The sequence below is a fragment of the Topomyia yanbarensis genome, chromosome 2 (genome assembly GCF_030247195.1).
Source record: "Topomyia yanbarensis strain Yona2022 chromosome 2, ASM3024719v1, whole genome shotgun sequence".
Classification (NCBI taxonomy): domain Eukaryota; kingdom Metazoa; phylum Arthropoda; class Insecta; order Diptera; family Culicidae; genus Topomyia; species Topomyia yanbarensis.
In genome coordinates, this window is record NC_080671.1 from 300,584,283 (window position 1) to 300,610,003 (window position 25,721).

General features: G+C 33.9%; 1 protein-coding gene across 15 annotated transcripts in view; it reads left to right on the top strand.

The window, feature by feature from the left end:
- The window catches only part of LOC131683361 (cytospin-A-like), a 258,651-nt gene that overhangs the window by 146,319 nt on the left and 86,611 nt on the right, over nucleotides 1-25,721 (top strand). For 5 of the 15 annotated variants that reach the window (XR_009304514.1, XM_058965273.1, XM_058965272.1 and 2 more), the window contains exons 4-7: nucleotides 9,423-9,927; nucleotides 10,372-10,518; nucleotides 10,576-10,752; nucleotides 18,061-18,162. Coding sequence is in view for 14 of the 15 variants with exons in the window: in XM_058965273.1 (XP_058821256.1) it covers nucleotides 9,423-9,927; nucleotides 10,372-10,518; nucleotides 10,576-10,752; nucleotides 18,061-18,162 (931 nt within the window). In the remaining variant the exon portion in view is untranslated. Of the gene's footprint in view, nucleotides 1-9,085; nucleotides 9,928-10,371; nucleotides 10,519-10,575; nucleotides 10,753-18,060; nucleotides 18,163-25,721 lie in introns of all 15 variants that reach the window. The other 10 variants (XM_058965274.1, XM_058965276.1, XM_058965277.1 and 7 more) reach the window with 5 other exon arrangements.

The window sequence follows — 25,721 nt, forward strand, 5'->3', positions numbered from 1 at the left end:
ACGATGTGTCAAAATGGAATTTTTGTTAACTTTTCGAGAGTGTTTTATATTGAAGGGAAAGTTATTGGCGGTTGACAATCGATAGTTTTGGACATTTCCAATACACAGAGGGTTCGACGATGGGGATAGTTCATTATATTGAAGAAGTTATTAGTAAGTGAAAATCAATAGTTTTGGGCATTTTCAATGTACCTTCGGTGCGACAAAATAGATTTTTTTTCAACTTTTCGCGAACTTTTTATATTGAAGGGCAGGTTGTTGGCAGTTGAAAATCGATAGTTTTGGACATTTTCAATTCACAGGAGGATCCACCAGTGCACAGTGTTTCCAAAGTGTCAAAAAGGTGGAAGAAATTTTTTAAACCACGAAAAAACATTTTTTAGCTATTGTGTCTTCAGCAAACTTTATTTATATTTTTTTGCATTTAAAAAGTATTAGTTGGGTGATTAATCCCTCTAAAGCTGAGAAGCAAGCTTTTGTTTGGTCATTTATGAAAATAAAAAAAAAACTTTTTTGACAAAGTTGTTGAGCATATCTTTAGTATTAACTTTGCCGAAGAGACTATGTGTCTATCTGTCGATTTTAATATACATTTATGGAGATTTCTTTGATATACTCCTGAAAATTGCTTTTTTCAAAATACTTTCCCTGGTAATTTTGCAGAAATTCAAAATGTTCCAAGATTTTGTTCTGCATAAGAAAATACAGATTTTTTTTAATGTAAGTTTATTTGCATCTCTTCCAACTTATCAGTTTTTTTATTCATTTCGTTTATTTGATAGGCACAAATGCGTTAGCTTGGCGGTGCCAAATGCTTTTGTTTTTACATTTTGGATATCTTAAAACTAGGAGGTTACAATGCTGAAATATTTTTTTTTACAAAGGAAAAGAAAGTTTACAGCTATCTTAAGACTAGAAATAAGATTCAATATACAAGAGAGGGCCAAAAGATTTTTTTATGAAAAAATTTAAAACAAGGGATTCACTTAACTTATCAGTTATCGAATGTTTTAGTGTCCAAAAAGCAATAGCACTTGCAAGTCGATTACAGGAAAAGTATAGTAATGAAATTACAAAGAAATGAGAAGAGATAGGAATATGTCGTCCAAGAACAAATTGTGAACCGTTCTAAAACCCAACTTTTGGATAATGGATATTGCTATAATCATAATTCATTATTTCGATAATATTAGCAAAAACCTCCTCAAAAACACTAACTTTTAACTACTTTGCAGCTAAAAGGTAATTAAAACTAATTAACTAAAAGATATGAGAACACCATTGAATAGGAAATTTTCTCACCTTTCGAATGGAACTAAAACATTTAAAATACAAAGTATACTTTTAAAGTTAGAGGTATTTTAAGACAAAAAGTTCAATAACTCTGTAATAGTTGAGATTTGAGGGTATGTGTAGAACAATTTTTTACTTCAAATATGACAGTCTATCACCCCCCGAGAGATTCTTAACCATGAACCAAACACCCTGTATATATATATATATATATATATATATATATATATATATATATATATATATATATATATATATATATATATATATATATATATATATATATATATATATATTATATATATATATATAGTATATATATATATATATATATTATATATACTATATATATATACTAATAATATATACTACACACTAAACTCTCACATCTACACTACACACTTAGTATATATACACTATACTAATGATAATATATATACATCTACATACTACTCACTACTACAATAGCTATCACTAACTATCTACAACGACTACTCTAGACTAGCTACTATAACACCTCACTATCTACTACTCACTACTACACTACACACACACACTACACTTACATACACACACATACTATATATATGATATATATATAATATATATATATATATATATATATATATATATATATAAGCACGTCATCGGTGATTGAAAAATGTTCAATTTTATAAACTTCAAAAGTTGAAAAACTCATAATTAGGAAAAAAAATTGACGAGAACATTTCAGATGGGCCCATAAACAAAACGTAAACAATTCCGGTTAATACTTACTTCAAATGGACACTAACAAAGCTTTATACACACCTTAAATAAGCCGATTCTGAAGCCTGGCTGTTAGCGAAATAATAGATTATCGAAAAGGCACATAAGCAAAATAACTTGTTTTGTTTGTGTTCCCTTTCACTTCCCCTTAAAAACTAACGGTTCAGATACACCATACAACAAAACGGAAAAAATTGTTTATGGGCACTTTTCTTAATGAAAAAGACTATATGTACTTGAAAAGGGTACAAAAACAACCCACAACGCCAAGAAAGGGATCAAAATAAAACGATTATGGGAGAGGGCACAAAACTAGTACGATGCTTCAAAAGGGACCAAAACATTTGTCTGCAAAAATCGTTCAATTTTTTTTCGATAAATCTGATATATTATTCGGAAAAATGGTTAATTTAACACGGCATAAAGTTGTTTGGTCGTTAAATAAAGCTCCTGTTCATAATAGGGAATATAAAGTACGAGGTAATTTTTCAAGCTCCATTTTCTCATCATGGGCATATTGTATATAATGCCTTACGAAATGTTGACGTCGAAATATATTCAGCCAAACCAACAATATAATTATTTTTAACAAAACTTAAATTTTGGTTGTTAATCTTATGTGGAATAACCCGTATGTTTATAACTGGAGCACTTTTCTATTTTTTGATTTTTAATACAGAATGTGCAAAAAACGGTTACAAAAATCTACGTAACTTAAACAAATGGTGTTTTATTAGGCCTATTGACGAAAACAATGATGTTGTATACCTACCTTAACACGTTTATAAAGGGGTTATATAGTTAACTCTCTCTATGTCGATATTGAAGGGACCATCGACATAGGGAGAGATCGACATATAGAACATAATGATTTTCTTTGAGACAACTTTTCCTTCAGGACATCATACCGTGAAATGAATATAGATGCTCGTATTGGGGGGAGTAGGGTAGTAGACGACGAGGTAAAGTGCACTCGCACTGTAAAATATCAAGTTTGCTGTTTGAGAAGGAATCCCTTATTTGCAGTTTATCATTCTGCCGCTCATGTAGGGGAACATGGGGAGACTTGACCAGGTTTTCAGATAAACCTGCACAAATCTCTAAAAAAGCTTTCAATCCTTCCAAAGTCATTGAGATATTATTCGTGTTCATAATTTTTTGCGGAATTTTTAACTTACTTTTTCAAAAGTTATAAAAGTTTGTCTGAGATCGTTTTTTCCCCACTGTGGGGAGACTTGACCAAGGCCTGGGGAGACTTGACCAAGAGAATTTTGAAAAATCAGAACAAAAAATAATTACATAAATAATACTGTAATCCTTTTTTCCATATCGTCGAAGTCATTAGGAAGCAGTAAAAAATATAAAAGGGTTGCATTTCATAAATTTTGACTGTGTTTAATGCATTTCCTTTTAAGGATTAACTGTACTGCTTACATTGCATATTAACACGTCACGAAATCAGCCATATTACTACTAACTTTGTTTACTAGTACAAAAAGATATAGACTGATGTTTGATGTGGATTTTTTTGTGTGACGTGATTAACTAACAGTAGGTACGACAGCATAGTAAATATCAGAAAATTTTAATCTTTCCTCGGCCTATTGCCACTTGGTCATGTCTCCCCATAAAATCTTGGTCAAGTCTCCCCAACATTACAACAATTTCGTTCAATCTCGTGCAAATTTTAGTAAGAACTATTTCAATGTTCCGATTTATGTAAAATCATTTCACTAGTTCATAAAGTATAAAATAATGTATGAGTACTTTAGAAGTAATTATTAGGCGAGTAGATATGTCCATACAAAGTTTGATACAAAATTACATAATTTAACGCAAATTTATTAAATACGGAATCTTTTTTATAAGGAAAGCATTTTAAAATTACCTTGACGGACCGAAACTAGTATAAAAATATTTTTGAATTTTTTTTTAAGAACCTTATAGAACACGTCATAGCCAATAATAGAATTCTGCGCTTGGTCAAGTCTCTCCATGTTCCCCTAATTTAAAAATTGTTTTGACCGCGAAAGAATGATTTCCGTGCTACAGATGGCTGCATTTTAAATATTTTTATAGCACGTTAAAGTTAAAATTTTGAACCTAAAAATGCATAATTTCTAGAAAACCTCGATATATGCAGATTAAAATGAATTCGTTTTACAAAGTCTCGTAGGAAAACATTGAATATCCACTTCATCCCAAATCATGTCTTTACTGTCCCTACATGCAGAATATTGATATAGGACTTAGCGCCCTGATCGTCAATTTTCATTTCATTATGTATATCGTCGCTGTTGTGCTATCTTATGACAAACGCCATTTTGGGGTGAACTGAGTTAGATATGCCATGTTACTAAATTTTAAAATCTCTCTAAAGTTACGTTTTCAGAATTTTGAAATTCTGCTGGGTTACTGAGATATAGCGAAACACGATTATGACAAGCGCCAGTTTCTCGAGTGATCGAGTTGTGCTATCTTATGACAAAGAAATATCAGACAACATACCCAGTTTGTTGGCTTGCTATAAGCCAAAAAGCTTATAGCAAGCCAACAGATGTCTCTCATAGCATATGTAATTTCTATGCAGATAAACCATAACCATTAGCTAGGTTCTTGTCTCGGGAGCAAAACGTTTCCTACCATAGTTTTTTTCTGGGAATGGTTGGCTTATATTTTCAACATTATTGAACAAATTTCCTATTGAAGACTATTTGCTTCGTCTAGTCGCCTATCAACACAAACATTGTTTGATATATATATTGTCTCTAAACTGTTAATGGTACCATCTTTTGTTTATTCTTTTTCCCGAATAAAGGAGAAAAACTGGGAAAACTTTGTGTTCCAATACTATCATTTTGTAACCTGATATTGCTGCTATCGCATGGAAAAGTATAATATTGCACATAGCTATCTATAACGCATAATTTTACGAATCAGTTATGATTCATTTTTATATGAAATCTTCTGTGCACATTTGTGACACGTCATACATATTTTATCATGAATACACACTTATGACACGTATGCGAGCGACTTTGGTTTACATTTTAAGCAAAAACTGTAAGTCTAGTCAGCCGATCATCACACAAATCGAGAGATTACTTCAGAAACGATAGAAGCATCGAATGTCTTCTCCGAAAAGCTTCTAGCGTTTATAAATTTTACGATATTCAATCTCAAACTTTAAAAATCATTTTTCTCGAAAAGTGCTAAATGGCGCTTGTCATAAGATAGCACAACAGCGACGATATGCTTTGTGATGTCCTGAGAGAGAAAAAACACATCGACATAGAGAGAATAATGCAGGCAAATATAAAGCTAGGTACATCGAGATAGGGAGATACCGAGATAGAGAAAATATAGAGGAAATCGACAAATATCGACATAGAGAATATCGACATAGAGAGAGTTAACTGTATACAAAGTTAAAACTCAAAAAATCGAAAAAAACGCCAGAGCACCAGATTTCAAACTACAGCCGTTCGAAGCGCGCTGGTTCTTCCGCGAATGTAACACAAAACTTTAAACGCAATTATCTCGGAACTAAGTTTTTTGAAAAGTACCGTGAAATCTCAAAAACCATTCATCCACTTTTCATAAAGTTATTTTGAATTGCTTGTATTTACATTCTCGTGTACTTGAACGGTTCCCTTTTCATCTAAAAATGTTCGATTCTTTGCAATGAATTTTTGATTAAAAGTTTGAACACCACAAAACTCAATTTTTTGGTCAACATGTTTTTTTTGTAAGAAATTTTTTTCATTGGGAAATCGATCCGTTCAAGTACACCCACAATACATTTTTCTTCAATAATCTTTTTATTTTTTTGATTTTGGTCGAGCGGTTCGACTTAGAGAGCGTTCACCGCAAACCTCTGCCAAAATAACACACTTCGGGGGATAGGCCATAACTCCGCCAACCTTGAGTATTTTTTTAATTCAACTTGTTTTTTCGAACTTTGATAGTACCACCAACGAACTGTCTTTCGCTATCTCAAATAAAATTTGCATAAAACACTTTAAAAAATCACGAACTTAGATCGATTTTTCGTCACAACTTTGTATATAACCCCTTAAACTTTGTATACAAACCCTTATCTCGGAAGATACGAGTCCCATCGAGGTCGAAGCATTTGTAGTACAATATTTCAAAAGTTCAACACTAGGGTGAGAGTAGCTTTAGGACTTAGCGTGATCAAAGGCCTGTATGAAGTAATCGAGTTGCTTGAGACCATTATTATTTTGCCCAATTATTCATATTCGCCTTCTACCACATTTGAATTCTACTAGATGTATGATACGAAGTATATTCTTGATGGAAAACAACATTCCGGTCTATCTCGAAAACACTGGAATAAAGCTAAAATAAATTCATTCAAGAAAACACAGTAGTTCAATGCTGCTTCTGAGAACAGTAAATGCTTCGAACGCTCAAATCGCTCAGTCTTTATCAGATCTCTGACCAGTTGCGCGTCTTTCTTGTTCTGGCTAATACATTCAAGTCATATAGGATAAACGGGCATATGTTAGTTGCAAAGATATCCTTTGCGTGAATCCAAATTGAACGGATTGACTTTCCTTTCAGTTAATGGGTGGCTCCAGCCCGGCGACAAAAGGGGGGAGTGTACATTATTCAAGTTTTAGAAAACTTAATTTTGTATTTTTAGAATATCCTTTTTAGTAAATTTCATATGTGGATAGTGGCGAATAATTTGACAAATCACACTGTTTTTAAAAATTAACTGGTGTTTAAATTCTTCTGATCTTCATGGAATCGATTTTGCCTGTAACGAGAACTGGGGAGTGTAGACATCTGTGGATGGAGCGAATAACGATGCTAAGAAGACTAGATGACTTCTTTTAAGCACGAAATCACGAAACTTTATTAGAGTGATATACAAACACTTTTACTAAACCTCCTTCTGATTGAATAGAGGGGGTATTTGCCCATCAGGCCTCTGTCTAGAGCGACCAGTCACTTCAGTATCACCTAAACTGTGTAAGTGCTTTTGAGGGGGCCTAGAACGTACTCATCTAATCCCTGGCTTCCAAAGATATGGTTCTTGAAGCCGAGCACATATTCTGGGGTATAACAAGTAATCAGGTACTTGCCATTTTATCTGTCTTTGGGCGCGTAGTATACTAGGATAACTTCTCTTTTCTACGTTGTCTTTTTTGTCGAACACTGCTCGTTTGCTCACCTCAAATGATCCCCGCGATCTCACAAAATGTATTAAATGGCTTGAATACATTTTTGGCGCATTCCTGAATATTTGTTCGCAACCAAGGCATTATTGGCCAAAAATTTATGTTTTATAGACCTATCAAATTGAGTTGGCATTGTGCCGTTTTAACGTTTGAATTGGGAGGCAAAAACCGTTATGTGAATCCTAAATTCACGATGAATTGGGAGACAAACAAAATGCTTCTGGACTTAAGGAGCGGGTGGTAATCAAAGTCCTACTGAACAAGGTCCTAGCATGCGTCAAAATTGTTAGTGGTAGTGAACAGGGAAAGCCTATAAAACAAGGAGATTAAGAACGTAGATGCTACCAAGTGCCAAAGATATTGTCACACAATACGAGCTCGATGCTGTTTTCGGTTTTCTCTTCATATCCAAATCCGTTGTTAGAATGTGATGTTCACGCGTTCTAACGAAGCCTGCAGAATTAGTGATCTCACGCATTTTGTACCTACGGTCACATAATAGTGCATCCGTGGTACGTCCAGATTTGAATTCAGTCACCTAATATGTCACTGTAGCACATGACGTCGGTGAAATACGGAATCGAGCTCGGTTTGCATCGCTGATGGCTTTGAACCTTTTGAACAAAAAAAATTATAATTGCGTGTTACTGGAAATGCTCCATACTTGACGAGAGGCACAGCATGTCAACTTCAAGAGGCTGCCGTACAAAAGTACTGCTTGTAAAATTCCGAAAAAATGTACAGTGAAGACCCGATTTTATCTACCCCCGATTTTGTCAGCATTTTGACCCGTTTCATATGAAAATAGGTAGTTAGTAGTTTGATGGGCTCTAGCAGAAAAACCAAGTTGAATTCGAGTAAATGCTTTCTTGAGCATATTTTTCTTATCCTAGAGATCCGAAATTTGCAAAAATAAAATTTTTAATCTTTTTTTTAAATTTTGCGCTGTCAGACACCCTTAAGGGAAATTGGAACTAAATAATCAGAAAGGGTTATGAGGTTATATCTAGGGATTACGGAAGAATATTATAAGAGCTTCTGTATATGAAAAAGAAAGAAAAATATGTGTCCCGATTTCTTCAATGTTCCCGTTTTATCAGCCTAGAACTCGCCAAGGGGCTGATAAAAACTTGTCTCCACTGTATTTCACATTTAAGGGTTGGATCTATCCAGCGATAGTGCCAACTTTGTCCTGAAGCCCTGATTTATCACTTGGGCTAAGGACTTTTCAAACCACCCTGGTAAAACGACCCTGCATACCCAAATAGTCCTATTATAAGCAATTGGGTTATACAATGAAGACCCTTTGGTGAATTTTAAGCAGATAAGACGGGGACATTGACAAAATCGTGACTTTCTTTTTTAGAAACCGAAGTTCTTAAAATGTTCTTCTCTAGTTCCTAGATATAGCTACACAACCCTTTCTTTACATTTCCCTTAAGGGGTCTGAGAGTGCGAAATTTATTAAAAAAAAATATTTTTTTTTGCATATTTCGGATTTCTACAATAAGAAAAGTATGCTCAAGACAGGATTTACTCGAATTCAACTTGGTTCGTCTGCTAGAGCCCATCAAACTATCAAAGATCAATTTTCATATGAGGCTGACAAAATCGGGTCAAAAAACTAATAAAATCTGGGGTAGACAAAATCGGAGGCTGATAAAATCGGGTCTTTACTGTATAGAAAATACTTAAATAAATAGAGAACTGAACAATGTGAAACAGGCATTCTAAAATTTGTTTGCCTAAATACATGTTATCTAAATTTATTCGTAATTGCTCTTTGGTTTATTATTTACATATCATGCACACAGATGCTTGTCTGGCACATATAATTTCTATTGCTTGTTATCTCGGAAATCTTAATGCAATAAACTGCAATAGATAAATATTAATCAAGTGTAGGTGGTATATAAAATATGAACGAACTATCAGACTGCACCACAATATACAGTGATACTTCATAATTGTTGCTAAAATCTCAACTTCTCAAATAAAACAATATTGAGCGATAGGAAACAAACAATAATGAACCAAAGTTACTTTAGTTCCGCCGACATAAATTAACTATTGAGCACTGACCAGCAGAATCGATTCAGTGCATTTCGTTTGATCTGGGATCATGATCAAGTTAAAATCACTCTTTCGCAGAGGTCAAGGTCCTTCGGGATCGAAACATTCATCGCAATCGACAAACAATATCGCAACTACGAATGGCGCCAGTATTAAAGGTGCGTCATCTGTATCTAGCTTAGATCGTGTTGGCGTTGCACCCGCACCGAAACCGAGCACTAAGCATAATCGATTACTGCACGGTTCCAAGGACAAACTTGATCAATACAGCTCGAGTAGTCACCATCATCACGCTAAGAGTTCTAAAGAAAAACTGCCCGATTTGAAATATTGTGGAAAAGAAAAATCGGGTGGTCGAAGTGTCGCCAAGTCAACAAGTCAAATGCCTCTAGTACAGCCACAGCCTGCCCACCATCAGTTAGAGCAATTTCAATTCGGCCATCACTCGTCACGACCTGCGCAGCAACGGGGTGCAAGCCGCAACGAATTGGATCAACGCGATGATGATGCCTACTCTAGCGCTACAGAGGAAATAGTCATTTCGAATGATTTAACCGAGATCTGCTTCGATGGTCCAATGGAGGTTAGTAAAATTTAAAAAAAAAAGACAAAAAGGAAAACATTGAACGGGAGAATGAATAATCGACATTACAAACTAAGTTAATAGGGTCCTTCACTCTTGAGGTCCAAAAACATCGCGGTATGTTTACTGACTTATTTAAAAAATAGGGAAATCGGATCAATACTTTTATGAAAAGTCGTAGGACTTTTTGGAGACTTTGGAACAGTTCCAACATCAATGTAATCAAAGAGGCTAATTTTTTTGCCATGAAAATTATAATTTCAAAGTCAAAACATGTAACTTCAAAAAAAAAACTTAAACATCTATTTAGTAAATATTTTGGAATTTGTACCCGAAAAAGACAGCTCAATTTCGGGCCTCATAAGTAGAGGATCCCTTTAGTAATTGAATACCCAAAAATACGTTCAAACAATGTTAACTAATCATATTTCTTCTTACATGCAGGCTCAGAAAAATAATAAAATACATGGACTTCATGCCAGTTTGGATAAACTGAAGCATGATAATGCTGCTTTAGAAGAGAAAGTCATAGAGATGTCGGTTTACCAGAGGGAAATTCAGATTCTTCGAGAAGAGATCAGCAAATTGCATGTAATTTTATCTGTAATACAACTGAAAGCATTTTTCATGACATTTTCCTTTCTTTAGGCTACGCAAGAAATCAGCAATAATGAACTGCATCGATTGCTTGATGAAAATGAAACCCTCCGAGATCGTCTGAAAACTGTTGTACAATCACCACTGTCCGACTCTGAAAAGCAGCAGATAATAAAGGATTCTCAAAGACTTCACAGTTCGGCACCTGCATCGATTGCCTTACCAAATGTAAGTACATACTGTTTAGTAATAAAAATACAAAAGCTTAAGTGGAACGTCTGGTATAAAGTGCTCAAACCGAAAGTGATTTTCACTATGCTATATTTTCCCCTAAAGAAAGAAAAATTGACAAAACACCAAAATTTGTCCCCAGGGCGATTTTTTTGGTGAATCCGCTCTTTGTACGTAAAGGGAACAAATTCCAAATTAACAAAGTCATGGGTGCGTTTCGACTTCGACTCATCAGAAACCGACACTAACTTATTGTCGGAATGGATAAGCGCTGGCCTGACGCCAAGTCTCTAAAACGCAAACACACTTTGTGTTTCAAACGAACGACTTGTCAAACGTGGTGTCCCGTCCGAGTAGAAGTTCTGCGTTTAGTGTCAAGCCGGCGCTAATCTATTCCGACAATAAGTTAGTGTCGGTTTCTGATGAGACAAAGTCGAAACGCACCCATGACTTTGATGGAATGTATTTTTTTTATATATATTATTTTCCATTTGATTATATTGTTTTGTTTGCATTACATTTCTAATTTAGTATATTGGGTGTTCAGCCACAAGTGGTGACTTTTCATCCCTATTGTTTACATGATTCAGTTAATTATTATTAAGTTATAATATGCCTTCGCAGATAAGTATTTTTTTTTCAGTAGGATGTTTTAAACCTACTTGTCATCTGAATAAAGAGCTAAACAAATCTTATAAACTAACTTATAAACTATAAAGAGAGCTAATCGTTGCAATTGAAGATTGCAACGATTTTTGTCGGAAGTTGCTTATAATACTGTTCGTCATAAGTTCTAATGTTTCTATGTTTGCAAGTCTGTGCAACTCATTTGTGCTAAACCAGGGAGGACGCTTCAAAATCATTTTCAGAATTTTATTCTGAATCCTTTGAAGCGTTTTCTTCCTAGTAACACAACAACTTGCCCAGATTGGAACTGCATATAGCATTTCCGGTCTAAATATTTGTTTATAAATTAATAGTTTGTTCTTTAGGCAGAGCCTAGAATTCCTATTTATAAGAGGGTATAAACATTTTATATATTTGTTGCATTTTGTTTGGATTCCTTCAATGTGATCCTTAAAAGTGAGTTTTTTTCGTAAATCAAACCCTAGTATTTAACTTGATCTGTCCACGTTAAATTCAAACCATTAAATTTAATAATATGGTTATTATTTGGTTTAAGAGAAGAAGCTCTTGGCTTATGCGGAAACACAATCAATTGTGTTTTGGCGCATTAGTGGAAATTTTCCATTTTTTCAGGTAATCATTGAAAATATTCAAGCTTCGTTGCAGTCGACTGCAGACAATACGAAGACTTCTCCCAGTGGCTGAGATGCTAGTATCATCACAGAAAAGTGACTTTTTACAGCCTGTAGGTAGATTTGGAAGATCAGAGGTCGTCGCTGTTGTGCTATCTTATGACAAGCGCCATTTTGCACATTTCGAGAAAAACGATTTTTAAAGTTTGGGATTGAATATCTTGAAACCTATAAATGATACAAACAATTCAAAGAAGACAATTAATGCTTCTATCTATTCTGTATTAATCTCTCAAATATTACGAAGATCGGTTGTCTATGTTGCGAGTTTTTACTATAAATGTAAACAAAAGTCGCACTCACACGTGTCATAAGCGTGTATTGATGACAAAATTTGTATGGCGTGTCATAATCGTGCATGGAAAATTTTCCATAGAAAAAAATCATCAATTATTTACTTTTATTCGTATCTTTGGCTTCATTTGGTCTATAAATAACCGGTGAGATGCATTTTGAAGGGAATGAGTCAGGGAATCTAGAAAAGATAGTTATTTTTGGTTACAGTGTTGCCAAATATGCTATATTGCCAGTTGAAAACTTAAACTATATTTTTCTCACAATTTGCGTATTTTTCTTTTGAAAATGATTTTACCATTGTGTTTCACAGATAGTTTTACACATAATAACACCTTATACATCAAGATAACTTGAGCCAATCCCCAGACACAGTCATTTGAAGCAAAAAATTAAAAATTTCTCAGCACGTTTCTCGCTATATCTCAGTAACCAAGCAGAATATCAAAATTCTGAAAACGCCACTTTGTAGAGATTTTTTTGACAAGTAATGTGGTATATCTAACTCAGTTTACCCCAAAATGGCGTTTGTCATAAGATAGCACAACAGCGACGAGGTAAAAATATTGTATAGCATTGGTGCGACGCTTGATCCTTGAGGGACGCCTGCTTTAACGGGTAGCTTATTAGATTTAGAATTCGGATAGGAAACCTGTAGGGTACGGTTAGTAAGATAATTTTTAATTATCTTTATTATGTAAATTGGAAAATTGAAATCCCACATTTTGGCAATTAAACCTTTGTGCCATACACTGTCGAAAGCTTTTTCGATGTCTAGAAGAGCAACTCCAGTGGAATAGCCCTCTGAGATATTTGCCTTTATCATGTTAGTTACTCTCACAAGTTGATGAGTAGTTGAATGTCCAATACAAAATCCAAACTGCTCAGGAAGAAAGATAGAATTCTCATTGATATGTGACATCATTCTAGTTAGGATGATTTTTTCAAATAATTTACTAATAGAAGAGAGTAAGCTAATTGGTCGATAGCTAGATGCTTCTGCTGGGTTTTTATCGCTTCAAAATAGGAATAATCTTGGCATTTTTCCATCTTTCAGGGAAGTATGATAATTCAAAATATTTGTTGAATATTTTGTCCAAGTATCTCATGGTGATTTCGGGAAGGTTTTTAAGAAGAATGTTGACAATTCCATCATAACCTGGAGCTTTCATATTTTTAACTTTTTCATGATGGATTTGATCTCATCATAGTTTGTTTCAACAATATCGTCTAGAGACAATACTTGATTTGAAACGTTTTCATATTTTTGTAAGACTTCGGTTTCAATAGGACTCACAACGTTGAGATTAAAATTATGGACGCTTTCAAACTGCTGAGCAAGCTTTTGAGCTTTTTCTTCGTTTGTAAGAAGTATGTGGTCACCTTCCTTCAAGGCTGGAATTGGTTTCTGAGGTTTCTTAAGAACCTTAGAAAGTTTCCAGAAAGGTTTAGAATTTGGTCTTAATTTGTTCAACCTCTTTCGCGAAATTTTCATTTCTTAAGAGTGTGAATCTATGCTTAATTTCTTTTTGTAGATCCTGATAGATACATTTCATAGCAGGATCACGAGAACGTTGATATTGACGTCTTCGAACATTCTTCAAGCGAATCAGAAGTTGAAGATCGTCGTCAATAATAGGAGTATTAAATTTTTTCTGTGTTGTTGGTACTGATAAATTTCTAGCATCAACTATAGAATCACTTAAATTTTGTAATGCCGTATCAATGTCAGCTTTATTTTGTAAATCAAGGTCATGATTAAAATTATTCTCAATATAAGTTTTGTACCTTTCCCAATTCGCTTTATGATAATTGAACACTGAGCTGATGGGATTGGAAACAGCTTCTTAAGAAAGTGAAAAAGTTATTGGAAGATGATCAGAATCAAAGTCAGCGTGTGTAATCAATTCGCTACAAAGGTGACTTTGATCTGTCAAAACCAAATCAATTGTTGATGGATTCCTTACAGACGAATAGCATGTAGGACCATGGATACCATTTGGGTCCTAGAACAACTGTGCAAACACTTAGCTCTAGAGGGGAAACTATATTTTTGCGCCGACCGTTAAAAGTTTACATGGAATTTCGTATGGAAAAGTTGACATTCACAAAATAATTCCCCTTAGAGTCCCCCATTGCCTCCTAAAAATAAAGGATATCATCAAGGATCAATCAATTTTATCAAGAAAAAAACATCTCGAAGACCGCGAAACGATCTGATGCTAATGAAAAAAGTTAAAATCGATTGATGCTCTGACGATTAGTGAAAATTTCAATTTTCATGGAATCACTGTTGCTGATGGTCGAGTTATATACAACATTTTTAACTCTCTCTTATTGTGTACAAAAGAAGCATAATTATATCCCTCGAAACTCGCGTGAAGTGACCAAACCGCTTGGATCATTAATTTGGAGACAATAAGAGAATGTCAAAATAAATTCCATATAACTGGACAACCAATAGCAGTGGTGCCAGAAAAATGAATATTTTATTAATCGTCAGATCATCAATCGGTTTCTGCTGTTTTCACAAGCATCGGATCGTTTCGTGGTCTTCAAGTCATTGTTTCTTTGTTAAATGTCCTATGAAAATGTTTCGATTTATTTTTAGGAGGAAATGGGCTATTTGTGGAGGATTTTATTTGTGTGTGCAGGGATGCAGTTGTTTAACTTTAGGTGTTTATTGCCATTAAAGAAGGCAGATTGCACAGCAGATCGCATCCGCCGCTTAGGGGTTGCAATTTCCGGTGTTGTGGACATGTTGAAAATTGCTGACAAAACCTAATGAAATATGACGAGTTGATTTTGGGCAGCTGATTTAAAGACTCGAAATAAAACTTTTTCTGCATTTCAAAGTTTGATTTTGTTGTCGTTGAATGCAAATCGCATACTTTTGATAAAGCGATTCGTCGTAATGCGGAATAAGGCTGAATTTCATGTCTTGACAACAACTAGATGCAATTTCGGCTGAGCCGGTTGTAGAACCCCGATGTTCTGAGTAGAGCATTTTCTCAGGCGTTCCAATCCCCGTGGGAAAACCCCACAATGTTTGACGACATTGTTGGGCCTGAGGACTTCAGGATTCTTATCTGCTGAAGTAGCGCACGGCTTTACCGATCAACTCCGGTGGGATTTGGAACTATCAGTAGTTAAGTCTAATTAGAGCGATTAAGCTTGTGTATACGGACGTTGCTTGTGCGCGATTATGTAGACGGTAATGAACAACGGACGATTCATTTGTCCGGCCCGCATTATTTTGGATTGTTATCCGAAGCTACTCCCGTGTAACTGACGGAATTGTCTATTTTCCTGTGTGACCAGATCGAACAGCAATCGCATAGATTTTTTGTAAGCTTTTTGTACGACTGACAGGGCATAACGGGAACAGTTATCGGCCCTTCTGACGATTCAGTGCAACCTATTTTTAACTTTGCATAATATTCGTGTTTATGATGTTGAAATTGATTTTACTTATCTTTACACTCCACCAATTTCTCCGAAGAAAAAAAAACTAAAGGTTGTGTGGCATCTGGCGGGCTGAAGTATCTCGGCCAAGAATCGATCTACTTGGTTTCTGCTCATATGTCGTAAGAAGCGATTGAACACAGGAATCCCCAAGTTATGCCGCTTCTCCGTGGCGAGGACTGAATGGCCGGCGGGGCTAAAATATACCAGTTGCGCACATAATGTCTTTAAGTTTAACCCATGCTATGTTAAGCAAATCTCTGGCACAGTGGACGTACGTTTCTTCGCAAATCGTGGGACTCAAAAGACGGTTATGTCTCTAACACCTTCTACCAAATTGCATTTTATCTAAAGCAACGAATAAATATATTGATTTTTATAACAGTGATCTCTTTGTTTCAACTCTCCTCCTACCGAGGTAAGTTAAACTGGGATCAATGTGAGTTGAGACAAGTAATCAATCATTTTAAACGTTAACACAACTTATTCTAATGAACCAAATGTTACAATCGTTGCATTTTCATTTATTCACACTAAGATAATTTCTTAAAATGACGCTTACATAACAATATCCTTTACACTGTAGATCTACGTATAATACACGTTATGAAAAATAATGTTTGATTTTGCCACAAATGTTTTGCACTCAGCCTAGTAGTAATGATAGTAAGATACTTTACCTAGGCCCTATTTAACTATAGCTATTGAATCAAGAATTGTGCTACCCATTTTTCATTGGTTTGGTTATGAATTATTTTTGCACCACTCCTCCCCGCACATTATTGATTAAAATAATCGATATTAAATATCAGTGACTGGCGAATGACCAAGTTGGTTAAAGCCTGCAATTGAATAAATAAATAAATAAAACACCAGTGACATTATTTATGGCGATAAGTAATACGGGTTTATAAGCAAAGGTAATTTGGCATCCATATCGGTAGTATTTGGCTCAATTTGAATTATGGCGACCTAGCTCGAAGCTTCAGAAAGGAGTATACAATTAGTTCAAAAATTACAATCTCTTCAGAAAGACCTAGAACTGATAAGCTAAGATTGTTGATCACAGTTATTATTCAAGGAAAAAAGCTTGTTGATCATTATTATAAGTCCAGAAAAGCTTGTTTGATTATAACATTATCACAAGATCATCATCGAGGAGAGTTGAAACAAGGAGTTTCAACTATCCTAGGCTGAGAAATAAAATTGGTCAACTATTTACCCCATACACATTGTAAAGGTGAAACGAAACACATACAATCCATGAACGTGAACTATAAGACTACATAATTATGATACTGTGATAATCCAACTCCCCTTTAATTACTTAACTATACTAATTTGAAAAATATAACACTTTAGCTTATTTTTTGCTGTGTGGTTATCATAAAAACTCAACCAACCATTTAACATCATTGGCGAGTATTGGAGAGTTTGTTGGCACGACATAAATAAAACAAATGCATGATTATAGGATCCCTAACGGTGTTGCTCCGCTGGCACTGTTTTAACTAGCCTTTGTTTCAACTCACCTCGGTTTCCCCTTGTTCAAATGTTTTTCAGCATGAACGTACAGGAATTAGATATGATTATACTCCGCCTTGCACAGGAAGGAAAAATTTCTATAGTTTTGTTTCATAAGCCGTATTTTCAAAAACGAAACCCTATATGTTGAAAAGTCACTTAAAACGGTCTTCGTAGCTTTTAACAAAAATGGCATGACAAATCCTCCTGTAAGCATACTGGCCATTGACGCTTATTTTATATCCGACCTCACAATTCGCGATATTTCTGTAGCCACAGTCAATATGTTGTTGATAACATAGACACTAAATACATGTATTGTTTCGTCGCATGATTCATCGCCTTCTCATTATTTCTAAAGGGTTGTATTATACTGTGGGCTTCCACTCGTAATTGGCAGCGATGCAAATATTCATTATATAATTTGGATATGGAACTCCTTGTGGTACTTCGGACTGGGATAGGCAGTCATCCAGTAGCGAAATAGCAGTCGTTTTTTAAGCGACTATTACATATGTGTTGCTCCGTCTGAACTTTGCGGGTGACGTCATATCCAATTTTTAGATATTGCAAGTGGCTTTTGCGGAGCATGTTCTGTTCTTTCAACATTTATTTTCGGTCATTCAATTCAAACATATAAATGTTGCACAACTCAAAACATTTTCTGACGACGCTGTCCTCGCGTTCCCTCTAATCTTTGCAGAATTTGGATATGGAAGGAACTCCTTGTGGCACTCCGGACTGGGATAGGCAGTCATCCAGTAGCGAAATAGCAGTCGCTTGCTTGCAGGACAAGATTACCCAGGTAAGTACAGCTAATTTTTTGTTTTTAATGATGCAGGAAGCTTCTATGGCGATATCAACTAGGGGACTCGTTTGGACAGTAAAGATCTCTTATTATCAGTAATACAATCGAAAACATTTCATGGGAGTCGAAGAAGTCAACTGCTTACAATATTATATATATATATATATATATATATATATATATATATATATATATATATATATATATATATATATATATATATATATATATATATATATATATATATATATATATATATATATATATATATATATATATTATATATATATATATATACATATATATATATATATATATATTATATATATATATATATATATATATATATATATATATATATATATATATATATATAATATATATATATATATATATATATATATATATATATATATATATATATATATATATATATATATATATATATATATATATATATATATATATATATATATATATATATATATATATATATATATATATATATATATATATATATATATATATTACTCTTTATCAGACTTTCAAAAAAATATCGACGGTATGTTATAAAATTTCAAAACCAATCTTTTTTGAGTGAATATATTCGTAAACCTGCTACAAATAGATTTCGTAATATATAGAAACTTAAATACATAATGATGAATCATTCATAGTTCGTCAGTTGAATTTTCTATTTTATTTCGAGTGTTACGCGGTTTTTTTTTAATATACGCGGTATCCATTAACGAGGTTCCCATTAACGCGGATTCTTAAATTTACACGGTCTTCATTTACGCGGATTTAGAAATTTACGCGGTTTTCATTTACACGGATTTTGAATTTTACGCGGTTTTCATTTACACAGATTTTGAAATTTACACGGTTTTCATTCACGCGGATTTTGAAATTTACGCGGTTTTCATTTACGCGGATTTTGAACTTTACGCGGTTTTCATTTACGTGGATTTTGAAATTTACGCGGTTTTCGTTTACGCGGCCTGTATCCCCCGCGTAAAAAAACCTGAGTGTACCATGAAATTTTACGAATATGTTTTGTACAATCAACTTATGTAAAATATACGAATCATTCATATGTAGTCAGATGAAGTTTTTATTTCAATTACGAGTTGTTCATAAATAGCACAACACAACTTTCATAGAATTTATTTCACAATTGTTTGACGAAATACACAAAAAAATATGTTAATTATGTTTATGTGATTTATGTGATACATTTATCTGCACATATTAGTGTAATAATTCTTGGGGGATAAAATTGTACATCCTATGAATGGCTTTCGTAAATATAGCGAAGTTTGTTTTGTACTCAATCCAAACATTTGGGAACCTCCTCGTGCACGTGCGAAATATGGAATGATTTAGAATCTATTTCGCTAGGGTCAAGTTGACGGTTGGGATAGGTAGGTAACCTTTTTTCTCCATTTCCTTCAGAAATATGGTATATTCCCTGTTGTGTACCTCAAGTAATGTGAACTTTTTTGTAGAAGTTATGTGTTTTGAAACATAGTAAGTAAGTTTTCTTATGTAAAACACTTCGCGTTATTTATAGTGAATTTTAATTTACTTGGCGAGAGATTATATTATACTAGCTAATACCCCCGTAGCGCGTTGCTGCGATTTTCAACGAAATAGGAGGAAAACACAATTTGTTCCGAGGCGCCATCTGGCGGGCAGATAATCCCCAACCAATAGCACACAAACACGCTCCATAACAAATGTCTATCATGTATCAACTTTTACGGCAATCGGTTGAGCCATTTGGGAGTCCATAAATCATATACATACAAACATTGACTTATATATATATATATATATATATATATATATATATATATATATATATATATATATATATATATATATATATATATATATATATATATATATATATATATATATATATATATATATATATATATATATACATATATATATATATATATATATATATATATATATATTATATATATATATATATATATATATATATATATATATATATTATATATATATATATATATATATATATATATATATATATATATATATATATATATATATATATATATATATATATATATATATATATATATATATATATATATATATATATATAACTAGCTAATACCCATAGTAATAAGTTTTATATTGAAGGGGAAATTGTTGACCGTTGAAAATCAATAGTTTTGACATTTGAAACATTGTTCTAGGCTACCTGCCGTAACTTGCCGTTTACTGTAAAAGTAGTATGGGAAAAAAGTTAGAATTTCAGATGAGTTTGACTGGGTAATGTGAATATCAGCTCCAGCTCAAATTCTCACTGCCACTTTGTTTGCCAACCAAAGGTCACTTTGTTTGCCAACCAGAGTGGCGGCTAGAAGCTCGCATATTGCATTATAATGTCAGCTTCAGTTGCAGCTCAATCAGTACCAGCTCCACTTCAGATTCTTGCCATCACTGCTGCCTAACTCAACTGTTTACTGGGATGCATCGCAGGGTTAAATTATTTTACCTTGTTGTCATGTAAAAAATCTATACCAATCTGTACTTTTTTACAAAAATCTGTAATCTGTACCGTACAGAATCTGTGCAAAAAATGATTCATAAATCTGTACCTTTCTAGATAAATCTGTATTTGCGGCATCACTAATTTAGCCCTCATGAAAGATATGCCGAAGTGAGAATTGCGTATCAAAAGAAAAATGCGAATAGTGGCCAAATTGACAAACACAAAGTTGTTTCAAGGTAATCGTCATAAGGTGTATATACATTTTGAAGGGAAAAACTCCGATTTTCTCATATAAAAATCCATTTTTATTAGCCAAAATTGAGAAAATTTTCAAACTATCATAAAAATCGACCCTGATCTGCTAGAAGCAAACCAAATACGTAATTTTTCACCATTTCTCGTCTACTTCACGAAAAATTATGTTTGAACTCAGAATACTCATGTTGGTTTTTTAGTGTTGTGCGCTTGCGATTTTATATGGGAAATTTCGGTGGCTGGAGGCTGGCCAAAACCTCAAAAATTTATTTTTGAAATATTGATAGTTTCTATTTTTCCTAAATTTATCATGTATTGAATGATGTATATTCAAAATATTATGATCATTGGATAAGAACACGATTTTTAACATGAGTTTAAACGTATCAAAGTCCGGACTTTTTAATGATTTTCATTTCCGAAACCACCATTGCTCTGTTCACTTCAAATGCATGTTGCTCTTTTGATTTTGGTCCGATTTTAGCACAACTAGTTTCATTGTGTAGAGGAACGAAAGAACTTGGTTAGTGAATAAAATAAATTAAGTAAATTTGCTTGGAACTATGACTTTTTAGTTCAAATATGTTTGAGGTGGTCAGATCAAAAATACTTTTTTCACTAATGTATTCTGAACAAATTTCGGAATCACTTCGGAACGGTCACATAGTATACATTCTATGGTAAATAACCTCTACTTTTCGAATATCATGGTCTCGTTCTGCGCCTAGGTGCGCAAAAAGGTTTAAGGAGATTTTGAAGCTTTGTTGCTGATATGGAGGCGCAGGGTGTTTTGTGTAAAATAGTTAGACAATCTACAGTAAACTAACACGTTATACAATAGATTTAAAGTATTGCTCTTCATTTTTATGATATTGCTGACATTGGTGAACAGTAACGGAAAATCTATCATGAAAATGGGATCATAGTTATAAGAAAGGTTTAATGACACTGTATGGAAAAATTTATTTAATATTTTACAACTTTTGACATCAATAATGAGCTTAGCACCTCCAAATTACCTTAAATTGTGATTTTCAGCCAAATTAGGTAACATTTGAGGTTTTGTCCGACTTTTGTTTGAAGATCCGCCACTGTGCGGTGTATTATATTGGGATGATAAGTGTTTTTTATGTGAAAATGTCTGAGAAACGCGATGGCATTAAAATTTTCAAAATTAAAATATACGTATTGAGAGAAAAATTAACTTTTAATATTATACTGAAAAAATGCATAGTTGGCAACACTGTCGGCAAAAAATAATATTTTGTATAGACTCCTTGAACAATTTTTTTCAAAAGCCATCTTGTGGTTTGATTCTAGAGTAAATAGAACCGGAGATATGATCAAAAGAAAATCAAGGGTTTTGGCAATTTGCCAAAACGGGGGGTGCTCCCATGACCCGAGGGGTGGTTCAATTGTCACAAAAATTTGGGTTTTTATATACTGGCCCTAGATGAACAATTCCTCTAAATTTTGTTCAAATCCGTGGAGGTCGATTACACGTGCCTTGATCACTTCGCATGGAATGACCCATATTAAAGCCCCCCCCCCCCCCCCTCACCCATCACTACACTCTATTGCTCTGCTCAACTACCTACGCTCATGAAATTGAGCTAAGGCTTTTGAAAAATTCATGCAAACATACCAATGCGGTATATCTAAAATATATGATGTTATTTTGGAATGCTATATGAAATATCATTGGTACACCCGCAGTGTTGGCAATAAAAATGATTTTTGGCATTTAATTCGATGTATCGAACTTTGAACAGCTTTAACTTGATTTAGAGACATTCTAACACCATACATCCTTCAGCAAAGTTGTTCAGCATATCCCGGACTACACTTTTATCTATTTGTTGGCATACTACAGGAAGAATTGTAGTCTGTAGAATTAAAAATGCAAAAAAGTAGGTTTTCCCATACTAATCTCCATACAAATTTCAAACGCAATGATTTATGGACTCCCAAATGGCTTAACCGATTGCCGTAAAAATTTATACATAGTAGACATTTGTTATGGAGCGTGTTTGTGTGCTATTAGTTGGGGATTATCTGCCCGCCAGATGGCGCTTCGGAACAAATTATATTTTTCTCCTATTTCGTTGAAAGTCGCAGCAACGCGCGATGGGTATTAGCTAGTTATATATATATATATATATATATATATATATATATATATATATATATATATATATATATATATATATATATAATATATATATATATATATATATATATATATATATATATATATATATATATATATATATATATATATATATATATATATATATATATATATATATATATATATATATATATATATATATATATATATATATATATATATATATATATATATATATGTGTGTGTGTGTGTGTGTTTTAACCATCCTATCTCCCACTAGCTTGTAGTGATTTACAGAAAAAAGATGTTTGCATGTATTTAAACATTCATGCAAATAACTTGGTTCACGGATTTAGAAAGGTGTTAGCTCAATTGACTTTCCGATGACCCATTTCGTGTACAGTGCCAGACATGTTCCGAGGTCATCGTTCCATCAACTAGCCCCGCCTTACTGTAATGTTTGTATCAATTGGATTGTAACATTACAGTAAAACTTTCGATTCCATTTAAGCAGGAAATCGACGCGTATTTAGTATATTGGTTCAATTTGTATATATACAACATAACACATGTGTACTAGAAAACTTACCATTTTTGCAGTTTTCTACCTTCATTCCTATCTCTCATTTATGTCTCCTTTGACTCTCATCCACATTTCTTGAATTCCTGGTTATTTAGGAAAGAAAAGGAGAAATAATAAAAAAGAACCAATAGACTCCGTGTTTTCCTCAGCGCTTTCGTTTCGTTGGACTTGTGTAAGTTGTTCCATTGGAGATCTCCAAGGGGCTGTAATTAGAGGAAGTTCTGACTTCTATCCAGAAGTATCAGTTTTTCACATTAATAAATTATATGTGTGCACTGCAAATCAATCCCGTGTATAATGCAACCATTTTTTGAACATTTATATGTACATATACACACATATACACACTTATACACTTACATAGATACACACATGTATACATAAAAAATATACACATGCATTCATACACACATACATATACAAATACCTACATACATATACGCATTGTAATACATGTACATACACAACTACATACATATAGTCGAGTTGAAGGAGGACCCCACGATTAACAGCTCAACTATACAAGACATTATTACCACATCACTGGGTGAAAGTGCAGAAGGTAAAGCCTTAAGCCCGTAGACAGTGATTATGTGTATAGACCAGGATGATATCAGGACTGTAAACGAGCTAAAAGGTGGACTTAAGCTGCATTTTAACCTGGGCAAGTTGCACATGACGATCCGGTTAACTAAGGATGTAACTGACAAGTTTTCGTTATGATGATAAATAAATTACAAATTACTACCCCATCGATCACTCGGACTACAATCGCGCACAAATTTGTATCAACATCCCTTCTTCATTCCTAAAAATCAACGCGTTTGAGCTCCATGAAAACTCAAATCCAGTGCCCCAACCATTGGCTCACCACCCGAGCCAACACGCCCAAACAAGGATGGCTCCAACAAACAGCTTCAACTAGATAGGGCGATAACAGAAACAGGGTGAAAAATAAGCTCATTACCCTATATGCCCTTGCTGAAAAAATAATAGAAAACATCTCTTATATCAGAAATCCCATTATTGTTGAAACAGAAAAACCCCCAACTAGAAGAATACAATAATTCGCAACTGCCGAATGACAATCAATGAACTCATTCTATGTGCAAAGGTCGAAAGAAAAAATCTGGCTAAGTATTTCCTATTATTTCAAATCCTATTAGAAATGTTTTCGCTCGCTTGGGATCAGTTGCCGGGTTGCTAGTTTATATTAAAATCATTATACCGATACGAAAAAACTGAAAAATATTAATGAACTACAAGATTCCTGTGCCCTTCGCTCCTTCTCTCAACACCTCGTCCGCAGAGAACACGAATAAACAAGAACGAGTATTTTCGGGCTTGCCGGAGAATTGGTGATCAAGCATAAACTTTGCAACTTTAGGCTGGAAAAATGTTAGAATAGAAATAAATACTACTGTGCATCATGGTATCTCATATTCTCGTTGAAGAGCATGGTGATCATAACTTGCTTCCTTTCACTCTCTTGTCCACGGGATTTTAATCAAAAAAAAAAACACTCAATAGCACCAATAAGATAAGTTCAATAAGATGTAACAATCCCGAGGCGAAGTTTTTTTATGTTATGTGCGCAAGACTGACACTTTCGTGATGGTACTGAGTGATTTGTTCGCGGACAGAGAAAATGGAACGTAATAACATGTAACTTAAATAATGATTTTAATCATTCCGCACAAAACGGAATTTTCACTTAGGCGTCATCGGTGGGTACTTCCTGATTGTTTCTTTTTTTTCCTACTTTGGATGGAAACGGGATTGTCACACCATGTAGAAGTTGCCTTATTGCAGCCTAACTACTTTGACCATATGAAATTGGTACTCTATATACTTTTCACAGTCTTATGGCATATTCGTTTTTGACAGTGCACTACACCGGTGTAGTCGGTGCTACACTCATTCAAACTTGGGTGTAATCAGTTTATCTCTTTCTTTGCACTACACCGGTGTAGCACCAAGAAAAAACGAAAACGCCATTATACAGAGGAATGTGCAACACTGTAAATTTATGATTACTTTGATTCTGGTAACCA